Source organism: Phascolarctos cinereus, unplaced genomic scaffold (assembly GCF_003287225.1).
Source record: "Phascolarctos cinereus isolate Bilbo 61053 unplaced genomic scaffold, phaCin_HiC Scaffold_2;HRSCAF=192, whole genome shotgun sequence".
Lineage (NCBI taxonomy): Eukaryota > Metazoa > Chordata > Mammalia > Diprotodontia > Phascolarctidae > Phascolarctos > Phascolarctos cinereus.
The window spans coordinates 61,973,896-61,995,858 of NW_027555625.1; the positions used below are offsets into that span (position 1 = coordinate 61,973,896).

The 21,963-nt window shown below is 51.4% G+C and overlaps 2 protein-coding genes across 8 annotated transcripts in view; both read left to right on the plus strand.

The window, feature by feature from the left end:
• Window positions 1–13,356, plus strand: part of ZDHHC1 (zDHHC palmitoyltransferase 1) — a 49,707-nt gene extending 36,351 nt beyond the window's left edge. For all 4 annotated transcript variants that reach the window (XM_078149424.1, XM_020989347.2, XM_020989349.2 and 1 more), the window contains 4 exons: window positions 9,460–9,545; window positions 10,583–10,670; window positions 11,114–11,225; window positions 11,768–13,356. In XM_078149424.1, the coding sequence (XP_078005550.1) occupies window positions 9,460–9,545; window positions 10,583–10,670; window positions 11,114–11,225; window positions 11,768–12,183 (702 nt within the window). In that variant the 3' untranslated portion in view covers window positions 12,184–13,356. The remainder of the gene's footprint in view (window positions 1–9,459; window positions 9,546–10,582; window positions 10,671–11,113; window positions 11,226–11,767) is intronic.
• A 1,294-nt stretch (window positions 13,357–14,650) lies between these two features.
• On the plus strand, window positions 14,651–21,538 carry TPPP3 (tubulin polymerization promoting protein family member 3). Of its 4 annotated transcripts, none has more exons than XM_020989354.2 (4): window positions 14,651–14,936; window positions 19,080–19,276; window positions 20,547–20,700; window positions 20,930–21,538. In XM_020989354.2, exons 2-4 carry the CDS (start codon window positions 19,089–19,091, stop codon window positions 21,116–21,118), a joined length of 531 nt encoding a protein of 176 aa, XP_020845013.1. In that variant the 5' UTR covers window positions 14,651–14,936; window positions 19,080–19,088; the 3' UTR covers window positions 21,119–21,538. The 4 variants fall into 4 exon arrangements, with proteins under 4 accessions (XP_020845013.1, XP_020845011.1, XP_020845012.1 ...); XM_020989352.2 differs by having other exon boundaries at window positions 14,651–14,864; XM_020989353.2 differs by having other exon boundaries at window positions 14,652–14,936; window positions 19,083–19,276.
• Window positions 21,539–21,963: the final 425 nt, after the last annotated feature.

A 21,963-nucleotide genomic window follows, 5' to 3' on the forward strand; every position in this document is an offset into this window, starting at 1 on the left:
TCTGATCTGTCACTTTTTCTGATTATTTAATGCATTCACATTTAAAGTTATGAGAGTTAGGTTTCCATTTTCCTCCATCTATCTCTAATATTATTTTTTCAAGTTATGATTTCCTCCCCTCTTCTTCTATAACTACAGTACTATATTCCTTCAATTACTTTACCTTAATCTTTTTTTTAAGGTGGCCGTGTTCCCTCGGGCTCTCTTCTCCTTACCCCTGATCCCCTCCTTTCTCACTCGTTACCCCTTTCCCTTTGGGGTTTTGCTTATTAGTTCCTTTTTCTCTCCTGCTTTTATCTGGTTATATGTATATTCCCCTTTCCTCTCCTCCCCTTTAGCTAGTCCTGTACGTTAGTTTTTTAAGTTTAACTTTTTTGTACTCCTTTCCAAAAAGGATTTCTTTCTCTCTTCATTATCCATTTTCTCTTTCTGTCTACTCCAGACGCTCGTTCTCTGGTTCATGACACTTGTCATTGTCTGGTCTCTCTTCTCTGTGTTCCTCACGCATTCAAAGGTTGCAAGGTGTTCAGTCTAGCATCTCCCCTCTAGGCGGTTCCCGTCATTGCCTTGTAGGGCTTGCCCCACTGATTCTCCTTTTTCCATGTGTCTCACTCACAGAACAATGCCAGTTATTGCAGGTGTCAGAGAGGACACTGCCCCATGGTAGGACCCTTCCTTCACCATGTCCCTGATTGTGCAGCCCTCCACTGATCTTATACCCTCCCCTGCTTTCCACATTTTCTTCAAAATCTCCCTGGATCCCTGTTCTCCCACTCCCCAGATGCCAGTTGTCCCTAGGAGCTCTCCCCCTCCTCCCATGTAAGGTGAACAGACTTTCAAATATACAATCCCCCAGGTCACACCCAGCATATGTAAGGTCCCTATCTCTCTTCACAGACAGTCTTTCTTTATCCCTGGGAGCATTTATCAGTGGAACCTCTTCTACCACCAAAGCAGGCCTCCTTTTCCTCCTGTTCAATCCTCCCCCTTCCTCCCTACCTGTTCTTCTCTTTCTGAGACCACAGGGGTCACCTTCCCCTCAGAGCCCTTGATTTGACTCCTGCACCTATTTATTTCCCTGGTCCCCTCCCTGCTTTCATGTACCTTCCAATATGTTGTAATGTAGTACCACAGAAAAACATTGATTCACCTATAGGCAGAGTGTTTCTAGGTTCTATCCATAACGCCTTCTGTCCACTGTTACCTCTACCAGATTTCTACCTTCACCCATCTCCTTGTGTACATTTAGTTCTTGTTTTTGTTTTTTAGGCAGTTGGGGTTAAGTGACTTGCCCAGGGTCACACAGCTAGTAAGTGTCAGGTGTTTGGTCTGAGGCTGGATTTGAACTCAGGTCCTCCTGACTTCACGGCCGGTGCTCTATCCACTGCACCACCTAGCTGCCCCTTCCTTGTGTACATTTAGAAAGAAGCCTCTTACTGGCCTCTTCTGCAGTTGCTCTATAACTCTTGCTATCCTTGGCTATTGCATTTATTCACTTCCTCTGCATTTCTGTTGTTTGGGTTATTTATTCAAGAAGCAAATCATCTCTTCAGTTCCATCTTTCTTTCTGAAGATGTTTGGGGGGGCGGAGCCAAGATAGCTGAGTAAAAGATGTTTTAAATACCTCTTTATTATTGAATGTTTATCCATCTTTTTTCATGTGTGGTTAAGCTCAGATTTTCAGGGTAGGTAACCATGAGTTGCATCCTGAGTTCCATTGCTCTTCGTTTTTCTAGTAGTTATGGAATAGTCTTATGTTATATAAATTTCCTTTCCTTTGTATTTGAAGGTCTTACTTCTGATCACTTGCAGAGCGTATTTCTGAATTTCATTGTTAAATTAGGCACTATGTGTCTTGGAATTTGTAGACTTGATTTTTTTTCCTGGAGGCACTCTATGAATTCTTTTGATTGGTATTTCACTTTCTATGTTCAGAAGTTCAGGGCAGTTCTCTTATTATATCCTTCATTATGGTGTTATGGTTTTTTTAGTCCTGTTGTGTTTATCTGGGAGACCTATAATTCTTGGGTTGTCTGTATGCATCATGTGCTTTGTCTGTGTAGTGAGTGTGTTTTCTTTTAATGTTGGTTTTTACTTCTCTTCTTTTAGATTGCCTTTTCCCTCCTGTGTATTTGCATGCCCAATCAATTGCTGTCTCTTTTGTTTCTTTGGTGAGGTTTGCCATTGCAGATTCAAGTCTTTTCTATTCTGCCCATATTTTTGCTGTTCAGGACATAAATTCTGCTTTCATAATTCTCATTTCTCTTTTGAGTCATGCAGGAACAGTTTGTTGTGGTTTCTTATTCTCAAATTCCACAGGGTCCTCTGTCTCATCAAGTCTTGGATCATTTCATTTGTTTTGTAGTATTTATTCATAGGTGTCTGAACTTGTTTACTAGATCTGGAGGCCATGTTTTTTCTGTTGTTGCTATTTTCATTGTTGATTTACCTGTTTATGTTCGAGGTTTTTGAGCTTTCTTCTTCCTGAAGTCTTTGGCAATTTAGTCTGTTTCCCCCCAACCCTTACTTTCACCTACTGCTCGCTTCATAATTCCCTCCCCTCTGATTGTGATTTCCTTGGAGGCCGGATCTTAAATCATCTCAGCCTTCTCCCATGCAACACTATTCAGTTTACTAGTCTAGATCTCTGCCTCAAATGACTTTTGGGTGGTCAGAACTGGCCCCAGCTGGATGCTATGTTCTTTTTCTCAAGCTTAGTGGAGTGCTGCACAGCCCCTCACCCCCACTCCATTCACACTGTGTCCTGTCGCACTCCCTGTGTTCTTTTATTCCTTGACCTAGTTCAGAGCTTTGCGGCACTGGTTCTGTGGGGTTGTCTACTCTGACACTGCCAGTTCAGAGCTTTGTAACACTGTTGCTACAGGGTTGTGATTCCTGGCAGGCTTTTGTTCCTGAAGGGTTGCAGCAGTACTGTCTGTCTTTTGCAGCCAATTCCTGCAGCTTGGAGCCAGAGTCTCTACACCTCTGGGGGACGGGGGGAACCAGAGGGTAGAGTGGGTAAGCCTATGCCATGTCCTTGGTTGTTCACTGTGGGAGGTGGAGGAGGGGTGTTGAGGGAGCTCAGGTTCAGTGAGCTTAGGTTCATGGGTTTGGGAATTTTTTTTAACCTTCTTTTGGATTCTGAATGTCCTAGACCATAGAGACACTGATCTTTGGTGCATAATTTCTGTTTTAGGGAGGTTTGAGAGGTTATAGGGATAAAATAAAATGTCTAGTCCAGGAGTAGAGAACCTGTAGCCTTCTAGGTCCTTGGATTCAGCCTTTTGACTGAGTCCAAGTTTTACAGAACAAATCCTTTTATTAAGGGGATTTGTTCTGTGAGGTTTGGATTCAGTCAAAGGTCTGTACTTGAGGACCTAGAGGGCCACATGTGACCTTCAGGCCGCAGGTTACCTATCCCTGGAATCCTTCATGTTGTTGCTCACATGACCTGTGAAGTTTACATTTTGATGGGGGAAGATAACATATATAAAGGGGAGCCAGAAAATGGGGAGGAGATTAAATTAGGAAGTGATATAGTGACCTGGTTAGATGTAACACAAGGCAAAAGCTCATCTCTCAGAGCCCAGAATGGCTCCAGGAGTGGGGTCCAAGGTTCTGGTAGGAGGGAGATAAGGATGATGGATGGGGACAATGGCCGGAAGGCATGGCTTGGAAGTGGCCAGGAAGATCCTCATAGGAGTATCAGCTGAAGGAAGTAGCAATGCTTAGTCTGGAGAAGTTGGAGAAACAGCTATCTTTAAGTGTTTGAAGGGCAGATGTGACTTGTGCTGGGCACCAGAGGGCAGAACCAGGAACCAAGGCAGACTTTGTACAAGGTGAGCTTAAGCTGGATGGCGGGACAGACTGCCCCAGGAGGCATTGGCTCCCCAGACCCGAGCACCACGAAAAGAGCCATGTGCCTGCCAAACACCTGGCTTTGAATTCCAGCCCTGCCCTAGCTAAGCTCTATGACCTTGGGCAGATGGCTTCTCCTCTGAGGCTGCTGCCAGCTCCAAGTTTCTGCATATAGCTAGCACTAATAGCATATCGAGTGGGCTTTAAGATTTGAAAAGTGCTCCACATAGTATCTCACTTGGTCCTCACAGCCACCTGGAAGGGAGGTGCTATTATTATCCCAACCATACAGATGAGTAAACTGTGGCACTTCAGAAGTTAAGGGTCCAGGGTCACCCATCTAGTAAGTGTCTGAGGCCAGATTTGAACTCAGGTCTTCCTGACTTCAGGTCCAGGGCTCTATCCACTGAGCCATCATCAGGGCTGTCTCAGGCTTATGGGACTAGCCTGTCCTCAGGTTGTTTGTTCCTTTTCTAGCCTCACTGTCTCTGGCTTCTCTTCCATGCAGAGATCCAAGGGAGGGAGCTGCTGCCATGTTTCTTTCTAGCCTTGTATAGAACAGCAAAATGCCAACCAAAACGCCTTATTTTACAGATGACGAAACCGAGACCCAGTTAGAGGCTGTTCCTTCCCCTTCTGGCTTGGGGCATGCTTTATGGATAGGCAGATCTGACCTGGTAAACTAGGGCCACTTCCAGGGGCTCAGGGAAGATTTCTGGTTTTGTCTTTTGTCCTAGTCATTTATGAAGAGTTTGGAATCCCCTTAGATTTAAGGAAGAGTCACTAAGGAAGCATCTCAGTCCTATTGAAAGAGAAAGATGGCGATGCAGGGGAAATGCCCCATCCCCAACCTAGGTATCATCCTTGACCCTTCACTCTCACCTCCTATGCCTACGCTGCTGCCAAGCCCTGTCAGTTTTACCTTCAGCACATCTCTCACATATACCCTTTCTCTCCTCTGACACTGCCACCCCCCTGGTGCAGACCCTCATTACTTCACACCTAGACTATTGAAGTAGCCGGTTGTTGGGTCTGCCTGCCTTGAGTCTCTCCCCATCCAGCTCATCATCCATCCAACATTCAAAGTTATTTTCCTAAAGCACAGCTCCGTCTGTGTCACCCATGTCTCCCTGTTACCTCTGGGATCAAATATAAAATCCTCTGTCATACAAAGACCTTTATATCCGGCCCTCCCCCACCTCTCCAATTTTCTTAGACTTTACAACCTCTCACCCCCCACCCATACATATCGTGAAATTCAATGACTCTGGCCTCCTGGCTGTTCCTTGAACAAGACCCTTATCTCCCATCTCCAGGCATTTTCTCTGGCTGTTCCCTGTGCCTAGAATCTTCTCCCTCCCTGACTCCTTTCAAGTCCCAGCTAAAATCCCACCTTCTACAGGAAGTCTTTCCCAGTCCTTCTTAGTTCTACAGCCTTCCTTCTGTTGACTTTTTGTTCTGATTTATCTTGAGTACTCAGATTGTTTGTACACAGTTATCTGTGTGTCATCTGCCTCGTTCAGTTGGGAGCTCCTCAGGCAGGACTAGCACTTAGCACAGAGCCTGCAGATAATAAATGTCGAATGACTGGCATTAGCCAGGTTTGCCACATACAGCCAGGAGGGCCTTGGAGGTCACCCAGTCCAGCGTTTTGATTCTACAAGGGGGGGAAGCTGAGGCCCCAAGAGGTGCGATGTTAGAGCTGGAGTTTGTTCCTTGCTCTTCAGTTGCCAGTTGACCAAGGGGTATGACTCCCAGCCCTTTGGGAACTTGCTTGTGTGGCTAAGACTGGGTCCCAGAGCACCCAAAGTCCTAAGCATTTTGGTCTAGCTCAGGCTGGACCTGGGACCTGGGACCTGGGACTGAATGACCTGTGGAGGAAAAGTCACGGATTTAGAGTTTGATGAAGAGTTAAAGATTATCTGGTTAAACCTCTCATTTGAAAAAAATTTTATTGATTCTCCTTTTTCTTTTTTTTACATTGCTGTCTTCTCAGTGACAGCTCTCTCATTCCTCCCCTTCCCACTACACAGACACACAGCAGAAGCCTCGCTTGTAACGCAGTTGAGCTAGATAAATCCATGCATTGGCCAGGTCTGACTGTGGCCAGGCTTCGTTCTGTACCTGCAGTGCAGGAGCTCAGGAGGACCCTCAGTCTACTGAAGGCCAGAGTGGTCATGACTGTTTGGTTTGGATGTCTCATACTTGTTTTCCTTTACAGACTGTGCTCATTGTGCAAATGGTTCCCTTGGTTCTACTTCCTTGGCTCCGGATCAGTCCATATAAATCTCCCCTTCTTCATACTCATCTTTTTTTATGTTGTAATATTATTATATTCATATACTGCCATTTGTTTAGCCATTCCCTAATTGATGGGCAGCCGCTTTTTTCCTCTACTTTTTTACTGTAAAAAAAAAAACTAGTCTAAATACCTTTGTGGAAATGGGCTCTTTCTCTGTGATGCCCAGTGGTGCCTAGTGACTTCCCTTTGGGCTTCCACAGGCAGGAAGTAGCAGAGCTGGCATTCAAAGGCAGGCCTTCACCTTGGCAGTCAGGTTTCTGGCTTTCCCTGTAGCAAAGCAGGTTCTAGAGGAGGCTATCCTAAAGTTTCCTGGGATTTCAGGGAGGAAAAAAATGAATGTACACGAGGGGCCCTTTGGGATGGTTTTGAACCTGCTCTAAGCATCGGTTGGGCCATCTCCATGGCAGCTGGGGGCATGGATGGAGCTTTGACCGTCAGGCCCTGGGTTGGTTTGATGGCTGGCTTCTTCAGTGCTGGCTGTCATGTTACTGGCCCTCTTTGACGCTCTGCTCCTTCCTCCTGCTGCTGCTCCCTCTACCACTGTGACCTTATTGTGACCACCCTTTCTCCAGCAGAGTCCTGGGCCCAGAAAACGTGCTGTAGTGGAAAGTATGATGAATGCCAGAAGACCTGAGGTCTGGTTCTGCCTCTGCCACTCACTCAATACGTGGTCTCTCTGACTCTGTTTCCTCTTCTGTAAAATCAGGGGGCTAAGGTACCTTCTCATTCTGGCATCATGGCTGAATATGCCCTGCAGTTCTGACAGTCAAAGTTTTAATGTCCCTTCTAGTTCTAAAATTCTGTAGGGTTCCTTTCCACTCCAATACTCTGTGTTTTTTATTTAAGCTTTCCCATGTTCCTAAGGTGCCTTCCATGAGTAGTAGGTGGTGAAGTGGACAGAATGCTGGGCCTGGAGTCAGGAAGACCAGAGTTCAAATCCGCCCTCAGATATGTACTAGCTGTGTGACTCTGGGCAAATCGTTTAATCCTGTTTGCCTCAGTTTCCTCATCTGTAAAATGGGCTGGAGAAGGAAATGGCACACCACTCCAGTATCTCTGCCAAGAAAACCCCACATGACGTCACGAAGAGTCAGACGTAACTGAAAATACAACTAAGCAGCAGAAACAAAGTTCCCCCAGCCCTCGCATCCTGTGGCTGTAGGTTCTGCGGTCTCTTGCAGCTCTTACTATTTTATGTTCTGCAGTTTATGCAGTAACAACAGTATTGTGAAGATAATCATCTGTCAAAGCCTTAGTGAGTGATCAATTCAGTAAGCCAACCATGACTCCAGAAGACTCCTGATGAAGCAGGCTCCCCTCCTGAGAGGTGATGAAAAGCATGACACGCTTGCACGTTTCAGTTCTAATGCTCAGCTGCTTCTCATTTTCTGTGCTCTAAGGTCCCTTTCCCCTCCAAGTCTCTACGAAGTCTCTGTGACTGTGATATGAGGCCCCTCCTCTTGTACCTGGCTGAGCCCCCAAGGGGGGGCCCTCTGGGAAGACAGTAGCATATTCTGGAGTTCTTGTGTCCATGTTGCCCCTAAACACTGGCTTGTTTTAGAGACGGAATTCAGTGTGTTGTGTCAGCATTAGTCAGGACGCCCTTTGTCTCCATGGAAATCCTGGGGTAAATGCTGTCAGCACAGCAAGTCAACAGAGATTGGGCTACTCTGGGCTGCCTCACAGACCCTGAATCTTGAAGAGAAGCTGTGGACAGTTGCAGGCGCCTCATCCACCCCAACCCCGGGGATGGGAGTCTGGGGAGTGGCCAGACAGTGGCCCCATCATGAGAAAGCCAGAGGAGGGGTCGGAGGCATTCCTTTGGGGCAATCAGTAGTCTGAATGTCAGGACCCATCTGATCCATGGCAGGGCCAAGAAAGGCCCAGGGAGAGGGGAAGCCATGGAAGCCCCAAAGACTGGTACCTTTTTTTAGTATCAGTCCCAGAACCAACTAGAACCTAGAACTCTTTCTGTTTTACTGTTTGTCTCCACAGTGTCCAAGCCACACAAGTACATTTTCTGTACTTTTATTTAAAAGACTGTAGATGGAACAGCTAGGTGGTGAAGTGAGTCAAGCATTGGCCCTGGAGTCAGGAGGATCTGACACTTGACACTTACTAGCTATGTGACCCTGGGTGAGTCACTTAAATCCAACTGCCTCACCAAAAAAAACAATTAATAAAAAAATGTAGAAATTAAACACAACACACTGGGGCAGGCCATTGCTGTAGATATGAAAGAATCTACTCAGGTCCATAATGAGCATGCTGAACCTTTAGCTCAAGTTCTCCAGGTCTCACTGGCCTGGGCTAGCGACCTTCCAGGTGTGGAGCCCCCTGCAAGGGATGAAAAGAGAATGAATGCAGAGTGCTTTGCAGACCTTAGAGGACTCAATCCATATCATTGCTTATTAACTAAGCAGTGGATGTCAAAGTGAATAGAAAGCTGATTTCAAAGCCGGGGAGATGCCGATTCAAGGCCTGGCAGTGAGACCCTGGGCAAGTCACTCCCCCATCGGTCCTAGGCAGCTCGCTAGGATTGTGAGCCGCAGAAATGGTTTGTCTCCTAACATTAACCAAACCCCATCCTATTCCTACCAGCATCAGAAAGGCTGCAGGGTTTCATTCATGTTATTCCTCCTCCCATAATGCCATCTTCTCCCCTTCTCCCCAAATCCCTCGGGAGCCAGCCCAAGACCCTCCCTGCAGCCTGGAGCACTGGTGACCAGGCCACACATGTAGGTGTGGAATCACATGTTTGTTTACTGGTTCACATAGGAACCTCCCCAGCCTGGCACTGAAGTCCTTCAGCCCTCCACTTCGAGCTCCCCACCTCATGTCTGTCATATTCCAGCCAGGCTGGGCTACTTGCTGACCCCTTAGTTCATGCTTTGGCCCCTTGCCTAGGACTCCCTTCTCCCCCCCTCCCCAGGCAGCCCTTCGGAAGCACCCCCCTTCAGCCTCCCCCAGTCAGAATTGTGCTTTGCTGCTCCCACTGTTCTTTCCCTTCAGGGTAATGTAAGTTCCTTGAGGCCCGCCATTGTTTTTTCATTTTGCCTTTGTATCTCCAGAAGCTCACTTAGTGGAAGGCAAGGAAGCACAGTATTTACTTAATGGAATTATTGGGTTTTTTCTTCACAAACTCAGATTTCTTTCAACCCAACACACACAAGTCAGCCCCAGACTTGAGGAGGGCTGACCCTTTGGCGGGTGGCGCCCTGCGCTTGGGCCTCAGCCCCTCTTCTCCCTCCTGGCTTCTCAGTTTCGCTGCACTAACCCTGTCTGGTCTTCCTCCCTAGGAGGTGGAGTTCTATGTTCGCAGCTTCAGTTACACCAATTCAGAGCTCCAGGCAGAGGGCTTGGCAGTGGCACCTTCCAAGAGAGAGTAAGTAGTGGGGGGTCTGGGCCCTGACGTGCCCTGGGAGCCCTTAGGGGAACAGGGCAAAGGAAAAGGGGAGGGGAGAGGTGGGGCTCCCGGACCCTGAGGCCTGGGAGGGGCGGGCCTCTACTTGTGGCAACCAGAGCTGGCCTGAGGTAGCTCAGGAGATTAGCAGAGCAGCTCCCCAGGGAGCAGCCAGGATGCTGAGGGGAGGGGAGGGAGGGAGGAGTGGAGGAGCCCTGGCCCCAGACAGGCCCAGGGCCTGGGGGCTGTCTCCAAAAGGATGGAATCTCCCAAGGCCACCCGACCTGGTCCATCTCCATTCTTTGAGATAAATCCTCCACTGTAGTCCAGAGTGCAGCTGGGGCCTGGTACTGGGTAGGAAAGCCAGGGATGGACAGGTCAGCTTAAAGGAAAGAGGAATTCACAAGGAAGGGAGTCCTGAGACACTGTCTGAATAGAGCAGGTCAAAGCAGGTCTCAGAGCTGGGGATGCTTCCTTGAATGAACATTAATTAAGGCTGACAGGAATGGAGAAGGCCCAGCCTGGCCCCATCCTGGCATGGAGTGGTCACCTCTGAGGCCATAGTTCTCTCCACAGCTTGATCTGAGGTGCCTATGGGCAGCCGGGGGGTAGGCCTCCAGGGTCCTGAAGAAAGTAGCCCCTAGCACCCCTAGACCCTCTCAGGAGGGTTATTCAGCAAGAAATCCTGGGCAACAATGATTAGTAAGAATAACTCCCATCTCTATGGTGCTTTAAAGTTTACAACCACCCTGTGGGCTAGGGCCTGCAAGGGTTATTGATCCCATTTTACAGAAGAACCTGAGGCTGAGAGTTTATTGGATTTAATGAGGGGGAGGGGGAAGACTTGAATCCTGCTGTAGTGCTCTAGTAACGCCTCCACCACTAGCTGGCTTCCTGCCAGCTCCCCTTTCCCCCAAGCCCTTACTCAGCTCATGGAGGCAGCTGCACAATGGGGTGGGAGAAAGGGAAGAGGACTAAGGGACCAGCCTTGACGCCCATCCCCTTCCTTCTGCTTCCAGCCGTTCCACGCTCTTTGTCACCAGTGCGGAGCCTACGCTGCCCTCCTCCCCTGACACCCCAGTGCTGCCACCCAAGATCCAGCCACAGGTAGGCATGGGCAGTGCCCTCATGTTCTGAGGAGCTGGGCATTTACCCCAGGGCCAGGGCACTCCATCCCCATAGGCCCAGGCTTCCCCCCAGGGCTGCCCAGTTGACACCCAAGTTAAGACTGACTCTGTGTTCCTGCCCCTGGGTCCTGGTTTCCCTGGAGCTCACTGCCATCCTCTTCTACTGTGAGTGCACGATGTAGCCCTGGGACTCTTGATTTCCTTCCTAACCTTTACTGCTTGAACCTGTGATCCCCAACCCCAGAGCTACGGCCCGGCCCTCCTACCTAGAAGTTCAGTGAGGCTGTGGGGCATATTCCTAACTCCCCATCTGCCTCACTGTACATTCTCTTCAGGAACATGAGAGAGTTTATGAGAGGAGCACAGGGAAATGGGAGGGAATGGGAGAAGGGCACTAGGACTCTTTATTCTTTGCCTTTCCAGAAGAGGAAGAAGAAGAAGAAGAGGAAAGTGTACAAGGTGCCAGCCTTGGTAGCCAGTGATAAGTCTCAGGGCCGCCCCCCACCCCGACCCAGGCTGCCAGCCCCCTGCCCTGGTAAGAAGTCCTCCTCACCCTGGGCCCTTACCCGGGGTCCCGCCCTGCCCTAACGGCCCATCTAGAGCAAGAGAACCCCACGAACCCTGGGCCAAGGGGGAAAGGGCAGCAGGAGCCAGCGTGGTCTTCCCTGGAAGTGAGAAGGCCAACGGCCCACAGGACTTCCATTTTCCTTAACTCCTGCTCCAGCCTGAGCCTTTTCCTTTCACTTAATCCTCAAGGGACATGGGCTGAGACCCATGTTCTTTTGGGGAAGGTCACACCCTAGTTCCTGTGGCCTACCCTTATAGGTCATCTCTGCCCTTCCCCCCAACCATTCTGCCACTCCCTTTCTCCTTCCTAACCATCTCTGGTCATTTCAGCCTAATTTCAAAGAGTGGGAAAAGGGCACATTTGCTCTAATCACTGAGCTGAACCTTTAGGCAGGTCTGCTTCCCTCTTGAGTCTGCATTGTTCTGAGCTGAGGGGTGGGGAGAGCCCCCTGAGCACACTCTGGCCCCTCTGTGCAGCTCCCTGACCACTCCCCCTCTCTCTTCCCTCAGAGCTCCCTGAGGCTGGTGCCATGAGTTCTTCATCCCACTCCTCCAATTCCAGCCTTCACCTCCCTGTGCCAGTCTTCCTGGGCCCAGACACTTCTGTCCAGGCGGCTGGTCCTCCAGCTGACTACCACTCTGAGTCAGCAGAGTCCATGGAGGAGATCCCTGTGGCCCAGACTCGCCTGGGCAGTAGCACCCCAGCTGAGGATGGCCGCCCACCCCCTTACAGTGGCCTGGACCTTCCCCGACATCACCTCCCCCAAGCTCCTAGCCTGGGCAAGAGATGCCCTCAGGGCAGGGATTATGAACAGGAGCTAGAACTTATGGCCAAAATGCCCACTGTGTTTGTGAGCCAAAGCAGCGGGGAGCCCCCTGGTTCCCTCAGAGAGCAGCAATGTGCTGGTGCCAATCTGAAGAACTGACCAGAGGTGAGCATGACCTAGGTCCTTCCCTATCGCCCAGCATTGCTGCTGATCTACCTGGCAGAGGTAGGTGCTGGTGGCGCCCTCCTGCCCTCGCCCTGTGTCTTTGCCTTCTTCCTTAGATTGTGACTCTCCCCCTGGAGTCCAGCCAGAGCCTAACTGGCTGAAACTAAACCTGAGGCAAATTCAGTTGAGTGAGAGGTTGGGATTGAGGTCAGAGCAGGAAGAGGCTCAGTGGCAGACTAGACCAAAGGATAGTCCCAGCAATGGGACAATTGCACCTGGAGGGATGACCCTTCCTGCAGAGTTGTCCTTCCAAGGATTGAGGAGGATGACACCTGGCAGGCCTTGGGAGCATTCATACCACAGCAACAGGACCCTGGAGTTGGCAGCCTTACCGAAGAAGGACTGTGAGGCAAGTTGAAGAAGTGTGCCACTCCCCAGGAAGAAGAATGTTCCCCAATATGGGTGCCACGAGGCAAAGCCCCAGCTGCACTGTGCTATAGGGCTATAGGGCCACCCACCTGACCCAGCCTCCTGGCTCTCCCCCCTAAATGGACCGTGGGCTTTAGAGAGCTGAAGCTTGCCATCCTCAAATGATCTATGGGGTAATCTGAATCCTAGGCCAAGTTTTAAGGCCAAAGTGATTCCCCAATCCCACTGAGGGGGTAACTCTTTTACCTGGACTATGCCCAGTAGCAGAGCCCTCCTCTAAAAGGAGTGAGTGGCCTCTTGTTGAAGGTGGGCGGGAGAGTCCTAGGTTCCCTGGGCTCTACACAGTCATGTACCTACCTCCTATACCCTGCCCCCGGTCTATGCAACCCCCTCCCCCAACTCCAAGAGCTGAGCCCCAGGGCCCTGAAGTGTTCCACCTCCTGAAAAAGACTGCAGTGCCTGGTTGGGAACTGGCCAGTGGGACAGCACCCAGGAAAGGAGGCAGATCTGAGGAGCTGCTGCCTGGAAAGCTAGACTTGCCAGCACCTTACAACAGCACAGAATTCACTTTAGGGGAGTGCCCCAGGGGATTGGGGGATGGGTGAGCACTTGGGACTTTAACCCTCCTTTCCTCCCCTTTTCCTGGGGCTCTACCTCCCCCCTTTAATCATGAGCAGCAGCAGCACCCTTCCTTCTGTGGATTAATCATGATTCATAATATAAATTTTTTATGCCTTTGCTAATGCTTGTTGTGGCTTTCTTTCTCAGTCTGGCCACAGGACTAACCTGGGCTAAACTTTCCTGGGCTGGACCAACCCACAATGCCCTAAAAGCTTGTCATGGAAGGAGTGGGAAGATTATGGGGAGCCTGGAGGGGGGGTCTGGGAGATGCTGAGAGTGGTGGTGGGGGTGTGGCAAGGACCTAGATCCCGGAGAGTCTAGAATCCCAGAATCACCTTAGGGATGCTTGGGATTGTTTTTGTTGTTTGTCCTTCCTTCTAGGAGAGGAAGGTGATGTCATGACTTGTAAGTGAATTGGATTTAAGTGAGGGAGGGCTGTGTAAGGTCACCAGCCTTACTTTCTCCTCAGGAGCCATCTGGATCCAGTGGCCAGATATAGATTAGGACGACTGGAGATGGCCCTCAGGGATGCTAGGGGAGTGGAAAGAGGCATGAATGATTTTCCCACGTGATGTAGGGTCTTACTGGCAATTCTTGACTCGCCTGAATCCTGAAGCCAGTAAGCCATCAGGGAAAAGTAGGAAGATCCTCAAGAAAGGGAAAGGCTCCTGGCGCCTGGAAGCAGCCGTTTCTCAGTCCTGATTGCACTGAAAAGGGAAGGCTAGTGCGGAGGTCCCACGGTACAGAGCCATAGTGCATGCGAGAAGCAGCAAAGCGTGGACTGGTCCCCGACCCTGCGCCCACTTGCCTACACAAATACCCAGGCTTTTAGGGAGTAGAGGGACTAGGAAAGGGTACCAGAGGTTGGAGAGTCTGGGCAAAGCACACGTACAGGGTGGGGACGAGGGGGAAGTAGGCGCCGTCCTGGAGGCTCCTGGGGTCCTCACACCCTCCTAGTTCCCAAGCTTGCAGCTTCCCCAGACGGTTCATTTATTCCGTAGCTTTCTGGACCAGGCTGGGGATAGAGGGAGTGGGGAATACGGGGGAGTGGGGTTTAGGAGGTAGGGGACGTTGGGTGGGGCTGGCTGAGGAGGGGAGGGGAAAGAGGCAGCCCCCGCCTCCCCGCCGCATCCTCTCCTTGCCCCACCCTGCTCCTTCCTGGTTCGGCTGGGGCTGTGAGGTTGGGGGATGGGGAGGTGGGAGAGGGCAGTGTTGAGGACTAGGGGGTTCTGGCCCGGGCAGAAGTGGGGCTGCAGAGAAAGAGGGGGCGGGGACCAGGGACTGGGGTCCGGGAGAGAACACTTGTCCCAGGGGCGGAGCCGGCTGGGGGTGGGGCTTCTCTGTGACCTTGGTCACTGTCAGCAAAAGAACATCCCCCTTCCCCCCCCCTCCCCGGGGGTGGGACAGGATGTCTCTATGGAGACCCGGAGAAACAAGGGATAATAAGCCAGCGCCGCCCGGGCGCAGTCCCGCCGAGCTACCGGCAGGGAGCGGAGCAGAGGAGCCGCCGCCCGGTCCGGCAGTCCGGCAGTCCGGCAGTCCGTCCGTCCGTCCGTCCGTCGGCCCGTCTGTGCCGTAGCCCTCCGCTCAAGCCTGATCTGCGCGCAGCAGGGACAGCCCCAGAGGTGAAGTAGGAACCCCCGGGATTGACCTGGGACGGCCACCGATGCCAGATCCAGATCCTAGTCGGTCCCAGGGTAGGGACTGGAGGCGGGGGGTGTGGAGGGGAAAGGGATTGAGGGGCTTCCCTTGCTGGGAAGGGTGTCGCTGGGACAAACCCCGGGGCACGTGGACACCGTCCTGACTCCGATCGCACTGGGGAGTGGCACTGTTCAGGCACGATCCTGCTAAGTGTCCCATGCCCACTCCTGCAGCGTCTGCGGGAGAATCCCAGCCAAAGCACAGGGTGCAGGAGCAGGCATGGGGCAGAAAGTAGGACTGTGCCCAAATAGTGACAGGCTGCTGCTGGCGTTGGCAAAGGTCATTCATTGCCCGGCTTCTGTGATGGAGGGGCAACCTAGGGACTGGGCTGGAGCTTCAGGGTTGCTGCGAAGATCTAGCCCCAGGTAGGCCAGCAACAGTGACTGCCACTCTTCCAGGGGACACACGCCAGTTTAGGCTGCTGTTCCCGAGTTCTTCCCCCTCCCCATTTCCCCAATCTCCTTGGTGTTGGGAGGGGGGCAGGGAAAGGCCTGTCCTACAGCTGATTAATGACTCCAGCTGTCTGCACTACCATGAGCCAGTCGAGATGGCCAACTGGGAGTGACCAGCCCCACCCTGTCCCTTTCTATGTCCCCAGAGAAGCAGGGCCCTTGATTTTAGTGCCCAGGCCCCACCTGGCTCAGGCCCACATGGAGGGGAGGGTCTCTACAGCCCTGCCTTGTTAATGCCCCTCTCCCCACCCCTGGTGTCTATTCACTGGCTAGAGAGTGGAGGTGCAGCCATAATTTAAAAGAACGAGAGGAGAGCCCCACTGAAGCTACAGAGGGATGATAGTGGTAGACTAGCCAGGATGAATAACCCTAGGCCCAGTACTTGGCAGGCAGAATAGGGAACAAGGATCCCAGCCCTTTCTCTTTGTTTTTCATCCACTAGCTTAAGCTTCTCACATATGCAGGGCCTGGGTGGGCTGTTTTCCCGGGTCTCAGAGCTGCCTCACAGGGGCAGGCACCTTCCTCCCAGGCCTGAAAGGGTGTGGTCCACTGCAGTCTCTGACCACTGGGCCACTGACAGCAGGATGGGTCAGGCATTTTCTTTCTCCCCCTTTCCTCTACTGGCCCTATCTTATTCCAGCCTGCTTCCCCACCTCCTACCCCACAGCTCAGGAGACCCTGACATCCTGGTCATTGACTTTATTTTTCCTTGGGGACCATTGGCTTGTGTCGGGGACTCCAGCAGCAGCCTTACCCATTGGGTTCTTAGCTAGGCCCCCAAGTCACTCAGCCCAGCCCATCTCAGCCCAGCCCAGCTCTGCCCCCAGCCCAGCCCAACCCAACCCAAGAGCATGGAGAACTCCCTGAGCTGCCCATACACCATCCCTCCCTTAGCAACTGTCTCCAAGCAGCAGCACCCTCCCTTGGCAACTGTCTCCCAGTAGTACAAACTGTGGCCAGCCTAGGGCCAATCCCCGCCTCCCCCGCCCACCCCTTGTGTTTTGTTTAATAGTAACAAGGGTGTTCCACACAAACCAGGGGTATCCACCCTGCTGGAGGACCAGTAGGGGGCAGCACTGGACAGGTCCAGAGGGAAGGGTCACAGAGGTTCTTCCATTGGCTGAAGTCCCGATGCCACACCCGGTGACAGTGCACAGACCCTAACCATGGCACTACTGTAGACTGGCAAGGATGCTGGCCTTCAACCATGGGGTCCCTATTCCCAGCAGCAGACCCCGACCTGGCAGCACCAGCTTCCTGCGCCCCCCCCCCCCAATAGCTGGCAGCCAGCCTGATCTTGCCTAGATGATGCTATCTTCCAAGACTCGGGACCAGGCAGACACTGGCACCGAAGGTATGGGGAGGGGCAACCTTAGAGATCACCCAGTCGAACCCTTTCATTTTACAGATGAGTAAACTGAGACACTCAGTGACACTCCGAGTCAGTCAGGTCATAAATGGCAGACCCAAATTTGAACTCAGGTCATCTGATTGTAAATGTAGTGTTCTTTTAATTCAATCCACTTCAACAAATGTGTTAAATATATACTCTGTGCAAAGCCCTGTGCCCAGGACCCAAAGTCAGACATTAATTAGTTCCTGCCTTTAAGGAGTTTACTCCCCTGGGAAAAAGACAACATATCCATAAATAATTGTATGGGAATTTTAATAGGACGAGGGTACTAACAATTAGAAGGCCCTAAGCTAAGCCTCAAATAAAGATAAAAATTTAGAGCAAGTATTCTTTTTTTTAGCTTAAAACTTTTCTAGTTGAAAATGACTGAAAAAAAGTTAATTATCAAGCATTTGGGTTTTTCCCCCTCCCTTCTCTCCCCAATGGGGGAGAAGACAAAAAAAATGTAACAAATCATCATGGGAGATCTAGGGTTCTTAATCTTTTTTCCGTCAGGGAGCCCTTTGGCTGTCATCCTGCTGAAGCGCACAGTCACCTTTCAGGTTGTTGTTTGGCCTTCATTCTCGAAGAGCACCAATGACATCAGGAGGGTGACGCTCCAACTTTCCTGTGAACTGGATTCAAGTGAGGCAGGGCTGTGCAAAGTCACCCAGCCTCACTCTCTCCTCCAGAGTCATGAAAGTCCAGTAGCAAGACAAAAGTCTTGCTCAGCCCCCTTCTCAGAATCTGATTTTCAAAGGCATGAAATAAAACATACAAGAAACCTTTTTTTTTTTTTAGGCAATTGGGGTTAAGCAACTTGCCCAGGGTCACACAGCTAGTAAGTGTCAAGTGTTTGGTCTGAGGCCAGGTTTGAACTCAGGTCCTCCTGACTTCAGGGCCAGTGCTCTATCCACTGTGCCACCTAGCTGCCCCAAGAAACCATTTTTACCGAAATACAATTATCAAAATTTTTTTTAAAAAATAAATTCACAGACCACAGGTTAAGACCCCTGATTTGGAGAGTCAAAGTTCAGGAGAGAATGTATTCCAGGCAGGGGACGCAGCTTGAGTAAAAGCATGAAGGCAGGAATAGCCAACGAGTCCGGTTTGGCTCTAATGTTGAGTGTATTTCGGAGGAATAAGGCTGGAAAAGTGGGTTGGAGTCATGTTGTGAAGGGCCTTAAATGCCAGGCTGAGGAGTCTGGATTTTAGAAGCAATAGGGAGCCTGGCCCAGTTACTATCACCTCCAAAATATATACCCCCAGGAGACCTCGGATGCTTGTAGTTTACTAGGAAGATGGCCCACATTCCCCAGGGAGATAGGGGAGAGGAGCTGGCAGGAACAGCAGGGATTATAAGCAATTTGCCGGGGGTAGGATTTGTCAGAGCTAGCTTCCAAAGTGGACAGATCCTTGCATAAAGCCTCAGTAGTCCCCGGGGCTGGGCACCTACAGCTGGCTGATTCTGTGATTTGGTGCTGTTAACTGAGTTGGGTAACTCATCCTGTCCCTAGGCTTTAGTGTCTTAAGTGTCATCTATAAATGAGGGGGGAATTGTACCCGATGATCTCTAAAGTATCCCCCAGGCCTGGCATTCTGTGTCCTAAGGGCCCTCTCAGGCCTGGCATTCTGTGTTCTAAGATCCTTCCTAGCCCTGGCATTCTGTGTTCTAAGGCCCCTCCCAGGCCTGGCATTCTATGGTCCAGGGTCCCTCCCAGGCCTGGCATTCTGTGTTCTAAGGCCCCTCCTGCCTCTGGCATTCTGTGTTCTAAGGGCCCTCTCAGGCCTGGCATTCTGTGTTCTAAGATCCTTCCTAGCCCTGGCATTCTGTGTTCTAAGGCCCCTCCCAGGCCTGGCATTCTGTGTTCTAAGGCCCCTCCCACCTCTGGCATTCCATGTTCTAAGGCCCTTTCCAGGCCTAGTATTTATAGGATCATAAATCCAGAGCTGGAAGGGACCTCAGCAGTATCTAGTCCAGTTATTTTACAGGTGAGGACAAGGAGGCCCAGGAAGATTGAATACCTCAGACAGGGACACACAGGTCATAAGTGTAACTGTCCCCGCCATGATGCAGACTCTCGTCCAGTGAGTGCAGTTGCCAGGCTCTTTCCCACCCTCCACACTGCCTATGTCCCAAGCTTGCAGTGGTCGCCTGCCCCCAGATGCTCTTGCCAGCTGGGGCCGGTTATGGTTTCCAGGGCACGCGGAGGTAGGCCCGTTGGCCCCGGGATGGCACCTTAGCTCGGCACACTTGGAATGGGCCCCAGGGTGACCTTGGGTGTGATGCGCAGCAGGTCAGCATGGCGGAGCACCCAGATGTGGAAGGCTTGGAGGAGAGCTTCCGGAAGTTTGCCATCCATGGAGACACCAAGGCCACGGGGCAGGAGATGAATGGCAAGAACTGGGCCAAACTCTGTAAGGACTGCAAGGTTGCTGACGGCAAGAACGTCACAGGCATAGATGTGGACATCGTCTTCTCCAAAGTCAAGTGAGCCTGGGGGCCTCTGGTGCAGGGTGATAGGGGTGGGATTCCTTCTTCCCTCCTACCTAGCCCAAAGCAGCATTCACAAAATAAAATTCACAAGTACAGGATGGGGAGTGGCTCCACAATAGTTCCTGTGAAAAAAAAAGATCTGGGTGTTTTAGTGGATGGTGTATGAGTCAAATTCAATGTGTTGGGGGGTCTACAAAGCTAATTTGATCTGAAGCTCCACTGAGCTGCAAAGTATTCCAAATGAGGGGATGGTAGTAGTCCTGCCGAGAACTGCTCTGGTTAGACTGCGTAGGAAGAAGCAGGAATTCGGGATTCTACAATTTAGGAAGAATATCGACAAATTAGGGGGCAGCTAGATGGCTCATGGAATAGAGTGCCAGGCCTGGAGTCAGGAAGACTCATCTTCCTGAGTTCCAGTCTGGCCTCAGACACTTATTAGCCGTGTGATCCTGAGGAAGTCACTTAAACCTGCTTGCCTCAGTTTTCTCATCTGTAATAAAATGAGCGGGACAAGGAAACGGCAAAACACGCCAGTGTCTTTGTCAAGAAAGCCTCGCGAAGAGTCAGACGCGACTGAGAAACGATTGAACAACAAAAATTGACAAAGACAATTTGATAAGACCATCGGGGTCATTGCTTGAGGGAAATGGGGATGTTTTGACCCAAAGAGGAGAATATTTAGGGAGAATAGGGTAGCTGTCTTCAAGGCTATCACCTGGACAGCCAAGTAGAAGATTGTCCTAAAGCACTCATGGGTGGGCCAGGTGCTATGCCCTGCCCTGGGGATGCAAGGAAAGGTGAAAAAGGCAGCCCTGCCCTCAAGGAGCTCACAGTCTACTGGAGGAGACAAAACGTGCAAAGGACTAGGTATATACGAGATATTTTCAGGGTAGCTGATGTGGGGGTAAACCTAAGAAGACTTCCCTTCTAGCAGTGGGGATGACCAGGAAAGGCCTTCTTCTACTGGGCCCTGGAAAGCACCTGGGAAGGGGAAGCAGAGGCTAGGTCCAGGTCTGCTGTAAGGGAAAGCCATTGGAATGAGGGGAGTGGTGCCCAGACCTGCTCTTTAGGCTGAGGCTCTATGGCCACTTTGGGGGGGGTGGTGTTGAACTAGATGTCTTCTCAGGCTTTGTTCAGTCCCCCAATTCAGTGATTGCTTAGATCATGGCATGGCCACGAGAGGGCATTGAGAGAAAGCTGTCTAAAGGACAGAGGAGAAAAAGGAGAAAGGGAGGGACCCGCGGTGTTCCTGTGTCCCTATTAGGGGGAAGACTGCCCGAGTCATCAATTATGAGGAGTTTAAGAAGGCCCTGGAGGAGCTGGCTGCAAAGAGATTTAAGGGCAAGAGCAAGGAGGAGGCGTTTGATGCCATCTGCAAGCTGGTGGCGGGCAAAGAGCCAGCCAACGTGGGCGTCACCGTGAGTGTCCCGCTCGTCTCAAAGGTTCCCTTCTTTGTTGGCCCTGAGAGGCATTTCAGATGGCCTCTGGGCTGACACAGTCCAGGACCAGTCCTGCCCCCTCCCAACCTCCAAGCGTTAGGGGAATGCCTCATGGGGGGAGGGAGGAGATGGGGAAAACCTGCCAGGCTTGTGGGTGCTCCCCTCTCCCCCGTCCCACACTGAGCACCTCGTGTTTGACTCTGGGTAGAAAGCCAAAACAGGAGGGGCTGTGGAACGGCTGACCGACACCAGCAAGTACACAGGCTCCCACAAGGAACGCTTTGACGAAAGCGGCAAAGGAAAGGGCATCGCGGGGCGGCAAGACATTCTGGATGACAGCGGCTACGTCAGCGCCTACAAGCACGCAGGAACCTATGACTCCAAGGTGAAGAAGTGAGGCCCAGGCAGCTGCCTCCCCCCTGCCTGAGGCGCCGGGCCCAGGCCTGAAGGGTACAGGAATGGTGGGGAGGAAGGGCACTGACCGCCTCCCCTCCTGCCTTGGTGGCCACGTCACAGCCCCAGCACACCCCAGGCTGCCCTGACTTTGTGCCCTGTGCCTTCAATTCCTGCCCAGGTGTGGGGTGCCCCTTTGGCCTGCCAGGGCCCTAATGCAGGCTGGTCCCATTGCCCCCTCCTCACTAACCTTCTGGGCAAAGCATGGGGCCCAGGCCCCGTAGCAAGGATTCCCAGCCCAAAGTGAAATGACTGGCCTGTCCCGCCTCTCGCCCCCATCTGCTTACCCCATATTTAAACTGCTGACCCTGGATCAGTACCTGCTCTGTACTCAGAACCCAATAAAGAAAGCCTTTTGTACTCACATTGGCCTGACTTGGAGCCTTGCGTGGGCCAGGGTTTGGGAGGGGGTGAGAGCTTGTCTTTGTTTTTGGTTTTTTTTTTTTTTTGCAAGGCAATTGGGGTTTAGTGACTCGCCCAGGGTCACAGTGTCAAGTGTCTGGTCTGACACTGGATTTGAACTCAGGTCCTCCTGCCTCCAAGGCCAGCCACCTAGCTGCCCTGACAGCTTGTCTTGAGTGGCAGTCTCCATCACCTCTTCACTTTCACAGGCTCCATTCTGGCTTCCTAACGTACGTATCCCTACCTGTGTTTCTCTGTCTTCCCCAGTCTTTTTACCTACCCTTTTGGTGACCCTGCTATCTTTGGAAACCAGAATGGGTGGGGCTAACAGTCCTTTCCTCCTTTGGTCTGATGAGGAGAAGGCCTGTCATGAGCCCTGAAAGCAGA